The 16412-nt window shown below is 40.8% G+C and overlaps 1 protein-coding gene across 1 annotated transcript in view; it reads left to right on the top strand.

Annotated features, from left to right (window-relative positions):
- Positions 1-2339: 2339 nt before the first annotated feature.
- Positions 2340-16412, top strand: part of LOC110496081 (sodium/hydrogen exchanger 3-like) — a 53161-nt gene continuing 39088 nt past the window's right edge. The window contains exons 1-4 of the mRNA XM_036951039.2: positions 2340-2686; positions 8971-9273; positions 9482-9642; positions 15984-16062. Coding sequence (XP_036806934.2) covers positions 2437-2686; positions 8971-9273; positions 9482-9642; positions 15984-16062 — 793 coding nt within the window. The 5' untranslated portion in view covers positions 2340-2436. The remainder of the gene's footprint in view (positions 2687-8970; positions 9274-9481; positions 9643-15983; positions 16063-16412) is intronic.

The raw sequence follows: 16412 nt of genomic DNA, 5'->3' as shown, positions 1-16412 counted from the left end.
AAGCCATTTTGCCACAACTTTTGATATATGCTTGGGGTCATTGTCCATTTGGAAGACCCATTTGTGACCAAGCTTTAACTTCCTGACTGATGTCTTGAGATGTTGCTTCAATATATCCACATAATTTTCCTGCCTCGTGATGCCATCTATTTTGTGAAGTGCACCAGTCCCTCCTGCAGCAAAGCACCCCCAAAACATGATGCTGCCATCCACGTGCTTCAAGGTTGGGATGGTGTTCGTCAGCTTGCAAGCCTCCCCCTTTTTCCTCCAAACATAATGATGGTCATTATGGCCAAACAGTTATATTTTTGTTTCATCAGACCAGAAGATAGTTCGCCAAAAAGTACGATCTTTGTCCCCATGTGCAGTTGCAAACCGTAGTCTGGCTTGTTTTTAGGGCGGTTTTGGAGCAGTGGCTTCTTCCTTGCTGAGCGGCATTTCAGGTTATGTCGATATAGGGCTCGTTTGACTGTGGATACAGATACTTTTGTACCTGTTTCCTCCAGCATCTTCACAAGGTCCTTTGCTGTTGTTCTGGGATTGATTTGCACTTTTTGCACCAAAGTACGTTCATCTCTAGGAGACAGAACGGGTCTCCTTCCTGAGCGGTGTGACGGCTGTGTGGTCCCATGGTGTTCATACTTGCGTACTATTGATTGTACAGATGAACGTGGTACCTTCAGGCATTTGGAAATTGCACCCAAGGATGAACCAGACTTGTGGAGGTCTACAATTTTTTTTCTGAAGTCTTGGCTGATTTCTTTTGATTTTACCATGATGTCAAGCAAAGAGGCACTGAGATTGAAGGTAGGCCTTGAAATACATCCAGATGTACACCTCCAATTAACTCAAATGATGTCAATTAGCCTATCAGAAGCTTCTAAAGCCATGACATCATTTTCTGGAATTTTCCAAGCTGTTTAAAGGCACAGTCAACTTAGCGTATGTAAACTTCTGACCCACTGGAATTGTGATACAGTGAATTATAAGTGAAATAATCTGTAAACAATTGTTGGGAAAATTCCTTGTGTCTTGCACAAATTAGATGTCTTAACTGACTTGCCAAAACTATAGTTTGTTAACAAGAAATTTGTGGAGTGGTTGAAAAACCAACCTAGTGTATGTAAACTTCTGACTTCAACTGTATTTATAATTTAAAACTCCACAAATTGATGTACCAATCCCATATTTCCCCTTTAGTGGATTTAATTGAATTAATGAATACATCAGACAGCCACAAGCTCACATCAACAACTCTCCAATCCATTAATTCGGAACGACAAACTCTCTCTCTCGCTCTCTCACACACACTGTGCGATTGACAATAGAATATACATAAGGTTAGAAGTAGAGGATGGCCTGATGCAAGGTGCACATTGGATTCATGTGATACTGATCACCTAAACGGATCTCATAATGTTTTTTTGTCTTATATTTATGACGTACACATCTCATGACTTACCATCTCATAACTCGTAGTCAGATTAGTTTTGGGTGATGGGGACAATCTTCCATAGAATTCTATCATTAACTTTTGAAAAACTAGGTCAGAGCTGTAAGTGTCCTTCCTGCAGGGGCGTCATGCACCCTGGAATGGCGGGGGTCCAGAGGGGGGCTAGGGGCTGTCTGTATCCTCCTGACTGCTTTTTTATAAAGATACCACATTTATCTGGGAAAAAGATTTGAAGGAATGTGAGTTTTATTTAGTAATTTCTTGCTTTTCTAAAGTCTACCAACCTTGCCAGCAGGCATGCCGGTTAAGATAGTTAGACAAGCTGCTTCTTGGTAGCTAGTTATGAGGTTGGGAGATTGGGAACTTACCTGGGCTAGCTAAAGCCAACTTCATAAAATTGCTAGGTGGCAAGAAGTGTTAGAGAAACACAAATCTGAGGAGCCACATGTCCCTGTGCCAACCCCAAAATAAATATTGGGCCCCCTCAGATTTTTGTTGAATCTCTAACACCTTCTAGTCAACTAGCAATTTTATGAAGTTGACTTTAGCTAGCCCAGATAGGTTCCCAACCTCATAACTAGCTACCAAGAAGCCATTTCAGGCCATCAATCAAGTTAGAGTAGCTAGCTTGTCTAACTAGCTTAGCTTAGCTGGTGTGCCTGCTGGCAAGGGTGGCAGACTTTGGAAAAGCCTCTGGTGTCCTGAGCTAGTGATTACCAAGAGGGTGGCAAGGTGGGGCAAAACCTCCGTCCCTGCCATTGAAGAAGTGGCCCAACTAGCTGGTCCGGCTAAAGAGTGGGAGGAGCTTTCATCTGTAGTGAAAAGGTGTACTCTAGCCTGAGCGAGGACAGAGAGGAGCAAAAATACTTAGGGCCAGCACTGAAAATCCAGAGACGGTGAGAGAGGACAGAGAGGGAGGGAATGAGAGACAGACACCAAGATTGATCAAAGAGCAAAAGATTTGAAAAGCATCCAGCTCCAAGATGCCAGCTCTATGGCACTCCACGTTCTTCCTGGTGATTGTGCTGCTTGCCATCAGTAGGCCCAGCCTGGCATCTCAGGCAGGTAATGATGACCTTCAGATGGGCACAGAGCACAGGACTGACAAGGGCACAGAAAATGAAACAACGAACCTTATCACCACCCTGCCCATCGTCACCTGGAACTGGCATGAAATTCAATTCCCGTACCTGATAGTAGTCTGGATCCTGGTCAGCTGGCTCTGCAAACTCGGTGAGTACCATGCATGTACATCCCCCGTCCCCAGGCTACTTATCTTTATAGCACTTCATCGTACCATAGATCGCGTCCCCTATTCACTCTCAGAGTTATAACAGATGTTATAAACCAAGCCGATGTCAGTTTAAGACCGCTGACTTTACACTGTCATGACACAGCCAATTAACTGTGTGTTAGTGTCAAATTTTACAGGATTTATTTGTGTTTCGACAGGAAAGCGGAGGAAACGTTTGGTAGAGTCTGGCAGGTGATAATGTAATTTGTGCTAATGTGTATGTAGGTAGAGATGTGAGTTGTGGAGGTTCAGCTTTTGAAGGGGAATGGGTAATGGAGCATTCACAGTTGTGTTGACACGTGAGACGTTGGTTACACTCTGTGTATAGGTACATACACATGTGGGAGTGTGTTTTCCATGCATATGATGGTGGAAGTATACAGCCTTGATGTGTTACTGGCAGATAAAGACTTCCATATAGATGTAGGTATGGCTCTGCTTGCAGATAAACTGAAATGTAGCTGGTCATTATTCCCTTGAAATGACCCTATGCTGACATCTGTGATACAGCTCCTCAAAACGTAACCACAGCATTTACACTGGTGACTCTGAGGAGTGCTTATCAAACCGTGATAATGTAGAAGTCTCGGATAGACCCCAGGATGGGTTGTGTCAGGTCCCTTTCCATTTCATTTGTCTACATGAATAATGGGCTGTCTGTTAATGAGTCAATGCAGAACTCTATAAACATGCTTCAATTCAATTATAATCGTAATCCGTCACTGTTTTGCAGAATGTTCCTGTAAAGAATGAATGGCTTTTAACCCTGGTACCTAAGCATTTTATATTGCACAAGAGTTGTGGTCTACTGTAGACAACAGTGTGTTTTCCCCATAATGGGAAAAGCACTGCCATTTTTCTTCCTCCACAGATGTATGAAGCTTGCTTTCTTCCATCCTCTATTCCACCAGCTCTCTCAGTCAATTTATTCTGCTTGATGATAATCGGGGACAATGGACCATGTCTGGTTGGTGTGCTTAGTACAGGGGGCCAGGATGGAGTCATATCTCCTCCAGTCAGTATAAATATGCTGTCACGTTCTGACCTTAGTTCCTTTGTTTTGTCTTTGTTTTAGTATGGTCAGGGTGTGAGTTGGGGTGGGCAGTCTATGTTTGTTTTTCTAGTTTGTTATATTTCTATGTGTTGGGCCTAGTATGGTTCTTAATCAGAGGCAGGTGTCGTTCGTTGTCTCTGATTGAGAATCATACTTAGGTAGCCTGTTTTCCCCATTTTGGTTGTGGGTGTTTATTTTCTGTTTCCGTGTGAGTGTTTGTTGCCACACGGTTTCGGTTGTTTCACGGTTATTGTTTTGTAGTGTTCAGTTTATGTCTTTTAATAAACGTTATGGACACTTACCACGCTGCGCATTGGTCCTCCAATCCTTCTCAGAAGAGGAGGAAGAATGCCGTTACATATGCACTGTAAAATGACCTGTTTGGACTGTAGAATGTTTGAACTGTTGCATACTTCACCTCCTGTGAACATCTACATGAAGTAGAGAGGAGATTCAGCAACTCTTGGAGGACAATGGAAGTGTGTAAAAAAACATGATTTTACCTTTAACAATAAATATTTTATTTACTTTCATTGTCATGCAAAAGTTGCTGAATCTCCTCTTTACAATTCATGCACCTTGGTTGGAGAGTGAGGTAGTAGTGATCGCTTCCCTTAAGATCTACATGCAAGAACATGATCAACTAATAAATTGTTGACTGTATTGTGTTCTCATCCTCTGTCACAAAACACAATCAGGCTATAGCCACGTTCATACCTGGTTCTAATGTGCAACCTTTGTATTGATCACATTCTGACTGTGCCTACATTTCTAGACAGGATTGGTGTATACGATTAAAAGACACATTGTGATCAGATCTTATAAGTGTAAACAGATAAGATTAGGTCACGATCAGGACGAAGGACGCTGGCTAGTGGCAGGTATAAACAGGGCTTCTGAAATTAATTCCCAGCCTATTGGCCTAGTTTTGGTAGGATAGAAGAGGAATGACTGATTAGCCTAACCTATGAGGAAGGTAAGTGTCATGCCTGACCTTAGTTATCTATGTTTTATGTATTATTTTGGTCAGGGTGTGACGTGTGTTTTTTTCCTGTCTAGGGTTTTTGTATATCTATGGGGTTTTAGGTATATGTAGGTCTATGGTGGCCTGAATTGGTTCCCAATCAGAGGCAGCTGTTTATCGTTGTCTCTGATTGAGGATCCTATTGAGGTTGCCATTTTGGTTTTGTGGGTTATTGTCTATGTGTAGTTGCATGTCAGCACTTGTGGTTATAGCTTCACGCTTGCGGTGTTTGTTTAGTGTTCTTCATTTAAATAAAGAAGAATGTAATCATCTCACGCTGCGCCTTGGTCTCCTCGTTATGACGACCGTGACAGTAAGACCCAAGTGCAGTCTGTGTGAAGTAACAATGTTTGTTGTAACAACAGGGGCAGGCAAACGACAGGTCAAGGCAGGCAGGGGTCGATAATCCAGAGTAGGAGCAAAGGTACATGATGGCAGGCAGGCTCAGGGACGGGCAGAGTGGTCAGGACAAGCAAGGGTCAAAAAAAAACAGGAGGACGAGATAAAGAGAGGCTGGGAAAAGACAGGACAAACACTGGTAAGCTTGACAAACTGACAACAGACAGACAGAAAACACAGGTATAAGTACACAGGGGATAATGGTGAAGATGGGCAACACCTGGAGGGGGGTGGAGACAAGCACAATGGCAGGTGAAACAGATCAGGGCGTGACATAACCTAGGGTTGACAACTTGTAATGGACTGATTTCTTGTATTCATCTAATTCAATCGTCACACAAATCTCCTGGGCTGTCTTCACTATTTGACAGGAGGTATCTCCAGTCCAAACTGGAAGGTTGGCAGTCCTGATTAGTAATCTGTAAAGAGGCCTTAGAAAGAGGGTTTTCCCATGGGTAGAACATCAAAAACATTTTTGGCAGTGGTTACTTATGGAAATGTGCTATAGAAGTATTTTATTGCAGGCGTAAGGTCATTTTACACAATGATGAAAATGTAGAGGACATTACAATGCACATTAGTATTCTGAGGTTGCTGTAGGTCGCCTTCAACAACCTGTAGGTCGCCTTTAGGGCATTAGTAGCAGAAACGCAGAAGGGTTAAAATAACACCTGAATGCTATAGCTCGTAGTAACTCAATTGCAACTGGTATGAACTTCGCAAATGTTAAATATACACTGCAAAGATACAATTCCACAAGAATCTGTAGGCTGTCTACAACTTCAGGCACAAAAATGACATTTGTTTAACCTTTCCAAGACTGAACCTTTCTAATCAGGTGTTTAAAAATGGCATACTTTTACATGCTTGGAGGAACATGGGACTCAAGGCCATAATCATGTTTAACATTTTAAAGGCTAAACAGCAGGCTGTGCGCTGGTTAAAATGATACACTGGAGACATTAGTTCATTTCCATGGCTAATGGTGTGAATTGATGCATGCCATATTTTCCCTCCCTATTTAGCCACGGAGTTAAACATTTGCCTGTAAATCAAGTAGATAATAATAAACTCGCCTCTAATGTATGTTAAAATAACATTTGACTTATTTACAATGTGTGCAAGTTAGATTACTCACCGGGTCTGTTATGCAGATGCATCCTCACGTGAATGGCTTCAGTTTCGCAACACTTCCAGCTGTTAGGCCTTGTTAATAAGTCCAACAGGCTTATGTGAGCACTGTGTTACATTGACTGCTGAACAAGTCACTATATATGTACACATATACTGACACATACTGACGTACTGACTTATGACTTATTCACTTATACACATATTACAAGCTATGATAGTGATAGTTAAAATAAATCAAGTTTCAGTTGGATTACCTGTGTCACCTGTGTAAGGAATATCATTCATTATGCTGATTGAGTACAGTAAATGTCCAGTGACAGTGTCGTTTTAAGGGAATAAAACACATATCCTAAATAATATATCATGATGCCTCCGGACCCAAACAACATCGTCACTATGGAGTTCACCAGAATAGTGTTCTCATCACAAATACATGCCATTGTATACTACTTGACACGTTTCTGTTGTGCACTATATCAATTACGTTAACATACAAATACGTATCCACAGATTTCTTGTCCCATGTACACACACCTGCGTGAGAATGTGGGCATGAAACACCTCTCTGAGGCCAGGCAAACAATGAACTGAAATTACACACCAAATGTAAAAACTTTTCATTTGGCTTGAAAGCACAGATTAGTATGAAGTTTCCTCCTTGAGAGTGGCATAGTAATCTCTGCCCTTGATTGAGTACAGTAGAGACTGAGAAACACAGAGAGAGTCTCTGCCTTTGAGTACAGTAGAGACTGAGAAACACAGAGAGAGTCTCTGCCCTTGGTTGAGTACAGTAGAGATTTTTATTTAGTGTAATGCCAAGCAGAACTTGCTGCTGGGGGCAGCATTACTGACTTGCACCATGGGCCTAGTGGTTGAGGTTATGGAGGTGGGAGCACCCCATGGGTCGCATCCAGAGTCAGGGGTGGTGGGATCGAACCACAGCCAGGCTTTAATGGACCATGGGTCCAGCCTGTCAGGGATACAAATTGTGACTTATGTGGTACCATGTGGAAGCCCCCTACCTCATTCTCCTACGATTACTGGTGGCTGGGGTACCCAAAATGGATATGTATACAGGGGGATGCGGTCAGCTTTAGGGGTCTTGAGGATCAGATGACACAACTGCAGATTCACTGTTAGACAATGATGCATTGTTTGAATTTAGTGTTTTGAGCTTTTGGGGAGAGCAGTTGTGATCAAATTAAAGCTTTAAAGAGGAAACAATACTACTCAGACTAAATCCAGGGTTCACTTCTGCCACAGTTTAAAGTAATGTTACAGATACAAACTATGTCAGTGAATATATCGCAGAGTTGGTAGTATTCACAACGATGCTGGCAGACAGATAAGGCTATGAAAGTTGTAATGACGTTCCTCTGTGGCCTGGACTCAAATATGACTCATGATCCTAAAACATAATCAAGAATTTGTTCTTAGATTCTGATCTTCATGTATTTTTTGGTATTTTTTTATTTATTTTTTTACCTTTATTTATCCAGACAAGTCAGTTGAAGAACAAATTCTTATTTTATGTATACGAGAAAGTTAACTTTCATAATTCAATACAATGTTCATGGGAGGGAACATGTAGGCCTAACTGAGTGCAGGACAAAGAGGGGAATAATAGGATTTGAAGTCAATTGTAAACATCAGACAGATCGAAGGGAGCAGGCAATATCATCCAGTGAGAATGAAAGCTGTGTTTTGTAAAGCATTTGGGCCATAAATAGGCTCAACATAATTCTACTACTGTCTGGCAACTATTGCCCTCATCAGTGTTATCAACAAGTACAAGTAGCTGCGTCCCGGACTGGTTTTTATTTTATTTTTTACCTTTATTTAACTAGGCAAGTCAGTTAAGAACAAATTCTTATTTTCAATGACTGCCTAGGAACAGTGGGTTAACTGCCTGTTCAGGGGCAGAACGACAGATTTGTACCTTGTCAGCTCGGGGATTTGCAACCTTCCGGTTACTAGTCCAACGCTCTAACCACTAGGGTACCCTGCCGGTCTCAGAGTGGGTGTGTCCAAAGCGGTCTGCTATAGGTTAGACGCTCTTGATTGAACGGTGTTGTCTATGCCATTAAGTGTTCCCATTGGTCAATCCCAGACCGTTCTCTACCTGATGTTGCGGAGCCTTGTGACATGCTGCGTTGTTTTGTAGCTAATATATTTCCTTTGTTTTCTTTTGCCGATTTTCAAAGTCACTTACTATCCAGAGCAAATGCATCACCATATTTGTCTAAACAGTGGGTAACACCGTAACAATAGCTTTTTCCATGCAATAACCAATGTACCAGCAGTTATAGCACAAAAGTAGGTTGCCTACAGTGGATGACTAAATATAGCATGCACGCACAACCTTACAAATATAGTTGAATTATACGAGAAACACACAGAGTATAAATGATCAATGGATAGACAGAATAACATTTACATAGGTAAGACGGAACACAGAAATCTTAAGATGGTAAAGTAGTGTACATATGAGTCTGAAAGTGCTCTGTTATCATTCAACTTTCTGACCCTCTTTATCTTTCATTCACTCTACGTATCTCTGAATGTGTCTCTCTTGTCCTTGTTTCTCTCTCTCTCACTCTCTTCACCAACAGTGTTCCAGCTGATCCCCAGCCTGACCAGTGTGATCCCGGAGAGCGGCCTCCTCATTTGCATTGGTTGGGGCCTGGGCGGCATCATCTACGGGGCAGACAAGGTGCAGTCCTTCAGGCTGCAGCCCTTCATCTTCTTCTTCTACCTGCTGCCCCAGATCGTCCTGGACTCGGGCTACTCCATGCCCAACAAGCTGTTTTTCAGCAACTTGGGCTCCATCCTGGTTTACGCAGTTATTGGCACCTGCTGGAACGCTGCCACTTTGGGACTTGCCCTTTGGGGTTGCTGGTTGGGCGGGGCCATGGGTAAGGCAGCCAATGTGTGTCCCAAATTCCTATTATAGTGCACTACTTTTGACCAGGGGGCCCGTAGAGCAGATCAACATAAAATATGGGTTCTTCTATAGTTTTCCGATGATTGAAAAGGGCATTTGTGCAGTCCTCAATCAGAGTTAATGTGTAAGGTAGATGAAAGGTCTGAGATCATAACACCTTTTACCCTGGGCCTCTGTAGGTGATATCGACACTGGTCTTCTGCAGTTGCTGTTGTTTGGGAGTCTGATTGCTGCTGTGGACCCCGTGGCTGTGATTGCTGTGTTTGAGGAGGTCCATGTCAACGAGGTCCTGTACATCCTGGTGTTTGGGGAGTCCCTTCTCAACGACGGCGTCACAGTGGTCAGTCTCACAATCTTCATCCTCATTTATCATTATTAGGCTGCGTCACTAATTGTACCCTTTTCCCTATGTCAGCCATGCTGACCAAGAACGGTGTCAATACGGAATGAGGCCTACATTTGTATTTTTTTTGGAACTCAGTAGCGCTTTCAACTTACTCTTCTTGAAAGGTGTAATAGTGGAATGCACAAGCTGCAATTTTGTAATTTGGCAGTGCTTCAACAGTTTTACTCGTATGTCAGTCATTGCTGACCTTAAAGAGCTATTTATGACAGTTGATCAACTAGCCCATGTTGGCTAACGTTTTTCACCCCATTGGTTTTGTTGTAATGTTTGAGTCACTCAGATATCACATGAACACACATAAGACATGGAAAAATGTGTACAATTGCAGAAAATGAGCTGTTTAACTGAAAAATTTTCTCTCCACCCCATGGAAAAATGTATAGAATTGGAAGGAATTTGCTTTAAAACATACAAAACAGATATCACATGAACACACACAAGACATGGCAAAATGAGAAGTGGGGGGTCTGTTACCACGCTGATAATGACAATATCCATTCGGACCTTTACCATCCTAGGAAATTTGTGTGATTGGACTTTCTCAAATACTATTTGAATATCCCTGTCCTACTGTATATAGTGCACTACTTTTGATCAGGTTCCCTTCAGTTGGTAGCCTACAGTTTGTATCATTCCATTTGCTACATCTGTAAACGCTGTCACATCCGTGTTGTTGTTGCTGAGGATCACTAGTAGTAGTTCATCATATTTCATGTAAATAAAGAATAAGACATGTAGGCTAATTAAATCCTTATGGAGCGCAGACCAAGTCGTAACAGTTTGAACCTGAGGCATGGCGCAATACTTGGCCACTGGGAACATCACTTAATTTCAAGGTGGACATTTGATTGAGACGTTCATCAATGAGATTTAAACCTTTATTCACCCAACTCCAAAATAAGAATTCCTAATGTGTACAACTTAATTCCAATTGAAAAACTGTCCGATTTTGGGTTTAGGTATCATCTAAATGTGTCATCACTGTTGTAAAAGCACAACAATGTTCAAATGGGAATACAATGTCTGAATAGTTTGTATTTATACAACAGCTTAATGCGTTATCAGTGTGCTTCATCTAGAAACAATCAAATGACCTGGATTGCAGTTGAGAGTAGTGCATTCAGAAAGTATTCAGACCCCTTGACTTTTCCACATTTTGTTACGTTACAGCTTTAGTCTAAAATTGATTAAATAAAACGTTTAAATCCTCAGCAATCTACACACTACACCCATAATGACAAAGCGAAAACAGGTTTTTAGAAATGTATGCAAATGTATTACCAATAAAGAAAATTATATCATATTTACATAAGTATTCAGACCCTTTGCTATGAGACTCAAAATTGAGCTCCGGTGCATCCGTTTTCCATTAAAAATCCTTGAGATGTTTCTACAACTTGGAGTCCACCTGTGGTAAATTCAATTGATTGGACATGATTTGGAAAGGCACACACCTGTCTATATAAACCTGTTTTTGCTTTGTCATTATGGGGCATTGTGTGTAGAATGAGAATTATCATTTTTCTAATTAATTTTAGAATAAGGCTGTAACCTAACAAAATGTAGAAAAAGTCAAAGGGGTCTGAGTACTTTCCGAATGCACTGTAAATTAAAAGTACATAGTGCAAGTCATCAATGCTGTTCGAGATTCTGCTCAGATTATTATAGCAATTGTGAAGATCAATACAGACCTGCGACCTTTTCATGCTATCTTGAACACAAATGCTTTCTATGATAACATAAGGACATTTAGTTACAGTAACCTCAATGTGGCCATGGATGTTAACGACTTTAAGGTTGAATAAATGCTGTTACATTAGTTAGCCGTAACTTTACGCTATTTACTGTATTACAAAAGTAATATTGAAATGTGTTTTGTTGACAACGCAAACAAGTATTAAAATCTAAAGGAGATGTCTCTAATACTTGGATAATTTGAGATGAAGATGTGAATCCAGCATATCAATTATTAATTTGTAGAAAAACTGGAGTAAAGGCAGGCTAAGTCAGTGGCACAGAACATGCATCTCCTTCAAATGTTGGTGTTTGGTTGTGCTGACAACAAACAAAATTCTATTTCACTTTTGCAATACAGTAAACAGCCAAAAAGTGGTCGACAAGTTAATAAATAATATGTCGGATTTACGTCTCCAACTAAACCAAAAACAAAAGTTAAAGAATAGGATTAAGCCATCTCCTTCAAATGTTGATATTTGGTTGTGTTGACAATCAAAAACAATTCAATAATCCAGTTTGTCTACAAATGAATAAATGATATATAGGATTCATGTCTCCATCTCAACCAAAAATTTAAGTTAAAGAATTGCACTAAATCAAATAAAACTTTAAATTAAGCTAGTCCTATTCTTTAACTTAAATATGGTGTCTTATCCATTCACCTTCTGAATGGCACATATACACAATCCATGTCTCAAGGCTTAAACATCCTTCTTTAACCTGTCTCCTCCCCTTCATCTACACTGATTGAAGTGGATTTAACAGGTGACATCAATATGGGATCATATTTTTCACCTGGTCAGTCTGTGTCATGGAAAGAACTGGTGTTTCTAATGTTTTGTACACTCAGTGTATAAAGTATGGTTACATTTCATTTAAAGGAGTTGCCATGCCGCTTTGGTAGTAGCCGAGACAGAGCTCTTGTAAATGTGTACATTTTTAGTTAGTTTCAAATGTTTTTATCCATTGTTTTTGGAACCAACATTTACATTTTTGATGAGTTTTTATTGCACATACTGTATATTGCAGATTGACTGACAGGTCAACCCTTTTTGTTTTGGCTAGCTAGCTGGCTAATATTTTTGTTTATGCATCTGGACACAGTACCAGCTTATACAGTGCCTTGCGAAAGTATTCGGCCCCCTTGAACTTTGCGACCTTTTGCCACATTTCAGGCTTCAAACATAAAGATATAAAACTGTATTTTTTTGTGAAGAATCAACAACAAGTGGGACACAATCATGAAGTGGAATGACATTTATTGGATATTTCAAACTTTTTTAACAAATCAAAAACTGAAAAATTGGGCGTGCAAAATTATTCAGCCCCTTTACTTTCAGTGCAGCCAACTCTCTCCAGAAGTTCAGTGAGGATCTCTGAATGATCCAATGTTGACCTAAATGACTAATGATGATAAATACAATCCACCTGTGTGTAATCAAGTCTCCGTATAAATGCACCTGCACTGTGATAGTCTCAGAGGTCCGTTAAAAGCGCAGAGAGCATCATGAAGAACAAGGAACACACCAGGCAGGTCCGAGATACTGTTGTGAAGAAGTTTAAAGCCGGATTTGGATACAAAAAGATTTCCCAAGCTTTAAACATCCCAAGGAGCACTGTGCAAGCGATAATATTGAAATGGAAGGAGTATCAGACCACTGCAAATCTACCAAGACCTGGCCGTCCCTCTAAACTTTCAGCTCATACAAGGAGAAGACTGATCAGAGATGCAGCCAAGAGGCCCATGATCACTCTGGATGAACTGCAGAGATCTACAGCTGAGGTGGGAGACTCTGTCCATAGGACAACAATCAGTCGTATATTGCACAAATCTGACCTTTATGGAAGAGTGGCAAGAAGAAAGCCATTTCTTAAAGATATCCATAAAAAGTGTCGTTTAAAGTTTGCCACAAGCCACCTGGGAGACACACCAAACATGTGGAAGAAGGTGCTCTGGTCAGATGAAACCAAAATTGAACTTTTTGGCAACAATGCAAAACGTTATGTTTGGCGTAAAAGCAACACAGCTCATCACCCTGAACACACCATCCCCACTGTCAAACATGGTGGTGGCAGCATCATGGTTTGGGCCTGCTTTTCTTCAGCAGGGACAGGGAAGATGGTTAAAATTGATGGGAAGATGGATGGAGCCAAATACAGGACCATTCTGGAAGAAAACCTGATGGAGTCTGCAAAAGACCTGAGACTGGGACGGAGATTGGTCTTCCAACAAGACAATGATCCAAAACATAAAGCAAAATCTACAATGGAATGGTTCAAAAATAAACATATCCAGGTGTTAGAATGGCCAAGTCAAAGTCCAGACCTGAATCCAATCGAGAATCTGTGGAAAGAACTGAAAACTGCTGTTCACAAATGCTCTCCATCCAACCTCACTGAGCTCGAGCTGTTTTGCAAGGAGGAATGGGAAAAAATTTCAGGCTCTCGATGTGCAAAACTGATAGAGACATACCCCAAGCGACTTACAGCTGTAATCGCAGCAAAAGGTGGCGCTACAAAGTATTAACTTAAGGGGGCTGAATAATTTTGCACGCCCAATTTTTCAGTTTTTGATTTGTTAAAAAAGTTTTAAATATCCAATAAATGTCATTCCACTTCATGATTGTGTCCCACTTGTTGTTGATTCTTCACAAAAAAATACAGTTTTATATCTTTATGTTTGAAGCCTGAAATGTGGCAAAAGGTCACAAAGTCCAAGGGGGCCGAATACTTTCGCAAGGCACTGTATATTTTACCTGTCTGCCAGTTTCTGATATTTTGAGAACATCGTGAGAGGAATGGGAGATGGACGAATACAGTGCTGAGGCAAAGGGTTTAGAGAGAGGATGACTGGCTACTACTCTGAACTGTGTGTGGTTTTTGGTGCCCAGAGCTGCCGAGGCATCGCCCAAGTGGGTGCTACACAGAGTGGAAGAGGAGAAGTCCAGTGGCTATATGGCTCAGGCTTGGTTCCCAGACGTGCCCTCTACAAGACCACCAGCAGACTCCCTCACCATCATCTACCATCCTCTGTCCAGCTCCCTCCGCTCAACCCATGAACTTACCCTCTCCATCAACAGAGGATGCAGCATTCAAAGACTTGGCCTCAGTTGGTTGACCTGACCTGTCATGATATATTGTTTGTTCTTTGCTTATGAAGCGTTTTGAGATTTCTATTATGAAAAGCGCTATATAAGTTAAATGTATTATTATTATTTGCTCTGTTAAACCAACCCTTTAGAATGACTTTGATAGCAACAGTGAATCTATTTAGTGGAGATCTCTCAATCATTCTCACAATAGCACATTGGTAGTAGTCAGTGACAAATGTCAAAGCTAAACAGGGCAGGGCTAGGTTAAAACCCTGGGTGGTAGAACATAGGGATAGCTGTAGATCAACTTTCCAGTAGGAGGTGCTGCCCAGTGTATTTTTTCTGATAGTGGATATAACATCAAAGATCTATGTTTGTCTATGTTGAGTGATGAAACAGTACTGGTTGACTTTCTGCAAATCCACGTGTTTTACTCGTAGATAAGTTTTACGCGTAGATTCCACGACACAATACATGTGACAAATTATATTGAAACAATGTTGATTCAACTAGTTTGTGCCTAGTGGGATCACACAGTTCCATGGTCAGGGCAACCAATAGACCAGGGTATACTATTGTACACTATTCTACATATTATAATTCTATGCTAATTTTCCAACATTACCATGGGTTGAAGACCTGAATGTGGCCATTTATTTAATTTAAAACACTTTTTTTTTGTGCAAAACCATATTTTTCCATGTGCAGCTTAGGGTTCATGAAAACTTCCCTAAGCATATAGTTAAATATCACTGCTTTTATACATGGATCACTTTTCTATGCATAGATTCTGAACCTAAAGATAAATATGTTTTGATGGCTATCTTTCATTGATGTCCATTCTGAACGCCTTCTTCATAGGCTACATTCTAATGTTGTTCAGATCACATTCCGTATTTAAAGGGATTGCTTTAAATACTCACTGATCAAATTGGTAGGCCACCCAGTGGGTGTATTTTCTGGGATTTAATTAAAGCCACACACACCATTCTTGTTACGCATGTACATAGGGTAAGTCTGAAGATGCCTTTCATATGGAATAGGGGTGCCATTTGGGACACAGGCTTAATGTTTACACTACAGTTTTTTGGCAAAAACATTTACATCACTTTTTGTAATGTGTTAAATAAGAATTTTGATGGGTTCCAAATGTAATGCTATTCATCATGAGAAACCTAAACCTCAAAAAATGAAGTGCAAAGGCAATACACAAGACACGGCACCTTTACTGAACTGCACCAGTTAGTCACATGACTTACTTCTGAGAATGCTGTCTGTCTGTAGGTCGCCATAACAACATCAATGACGTACAAATAGACCAATAAAACAATTTTAATCTAATGGATTACGTTACACAATTCATTAAATGAATTGTAATGTTTAATGAATTTGGTTGCTTAACCTCCCCACCACAGACCGGTCATCTTTATTTCCATGTTCCCTCAGGTGCTGTTCAATGTGTTTAATGCATTTGTGTCGCTTGGAGGGGCAAAAATCGACGCTGTAGAGATCATCAAAGGCATAAGTACGTAAGAGCGTCACACCTTGGCTACGTCCCAAATGGCACCCTATTCCTTATGTAGTTCACTTCTTTTGACCATGGCCCAATGTGCAGTACTTTTTACGAGAGCCCTATGTGTGGAATAGGGTGCCATTTGCGACGCAGTGTTCGATTTTCAGGCCAACAAATAGAGTCCTGTCACGTAGTCAACAGCGACAGCTTCTTGTGCCAACTTGAAGCAAACTGCTAGGATAATGCAACAAGTAATCGAGTATGTCATCTATCTAACCAAGGGGTAGGCAACACTGGTCCAGGAGAGCTGTTTTTGATTTAACCGACCTGAAAGACCAGGTATGTTGAATTTAAAGCAGTCA

This window comes from Oncorhynchus mykiss, chromosome 18 (genome assembly GCF_057628025.1).
Source record: "Oncorhynchus mykiss isolate SJ-2025 chromosome 18, ASM5762802v1, whole genome shotgun sequence".
Classification (NCBI taxonomy): Eukaryota; Metazoa; Chordata; class Actinopteri; order Salmoniformes; family Salmonidae; genus Oncorhynchus; species Oncorhynchus mykiss.
Note: the sequence above shows the minus strand (reverse complement) of the source record. Positions and strands in the feature narration are given on the sequence as shown.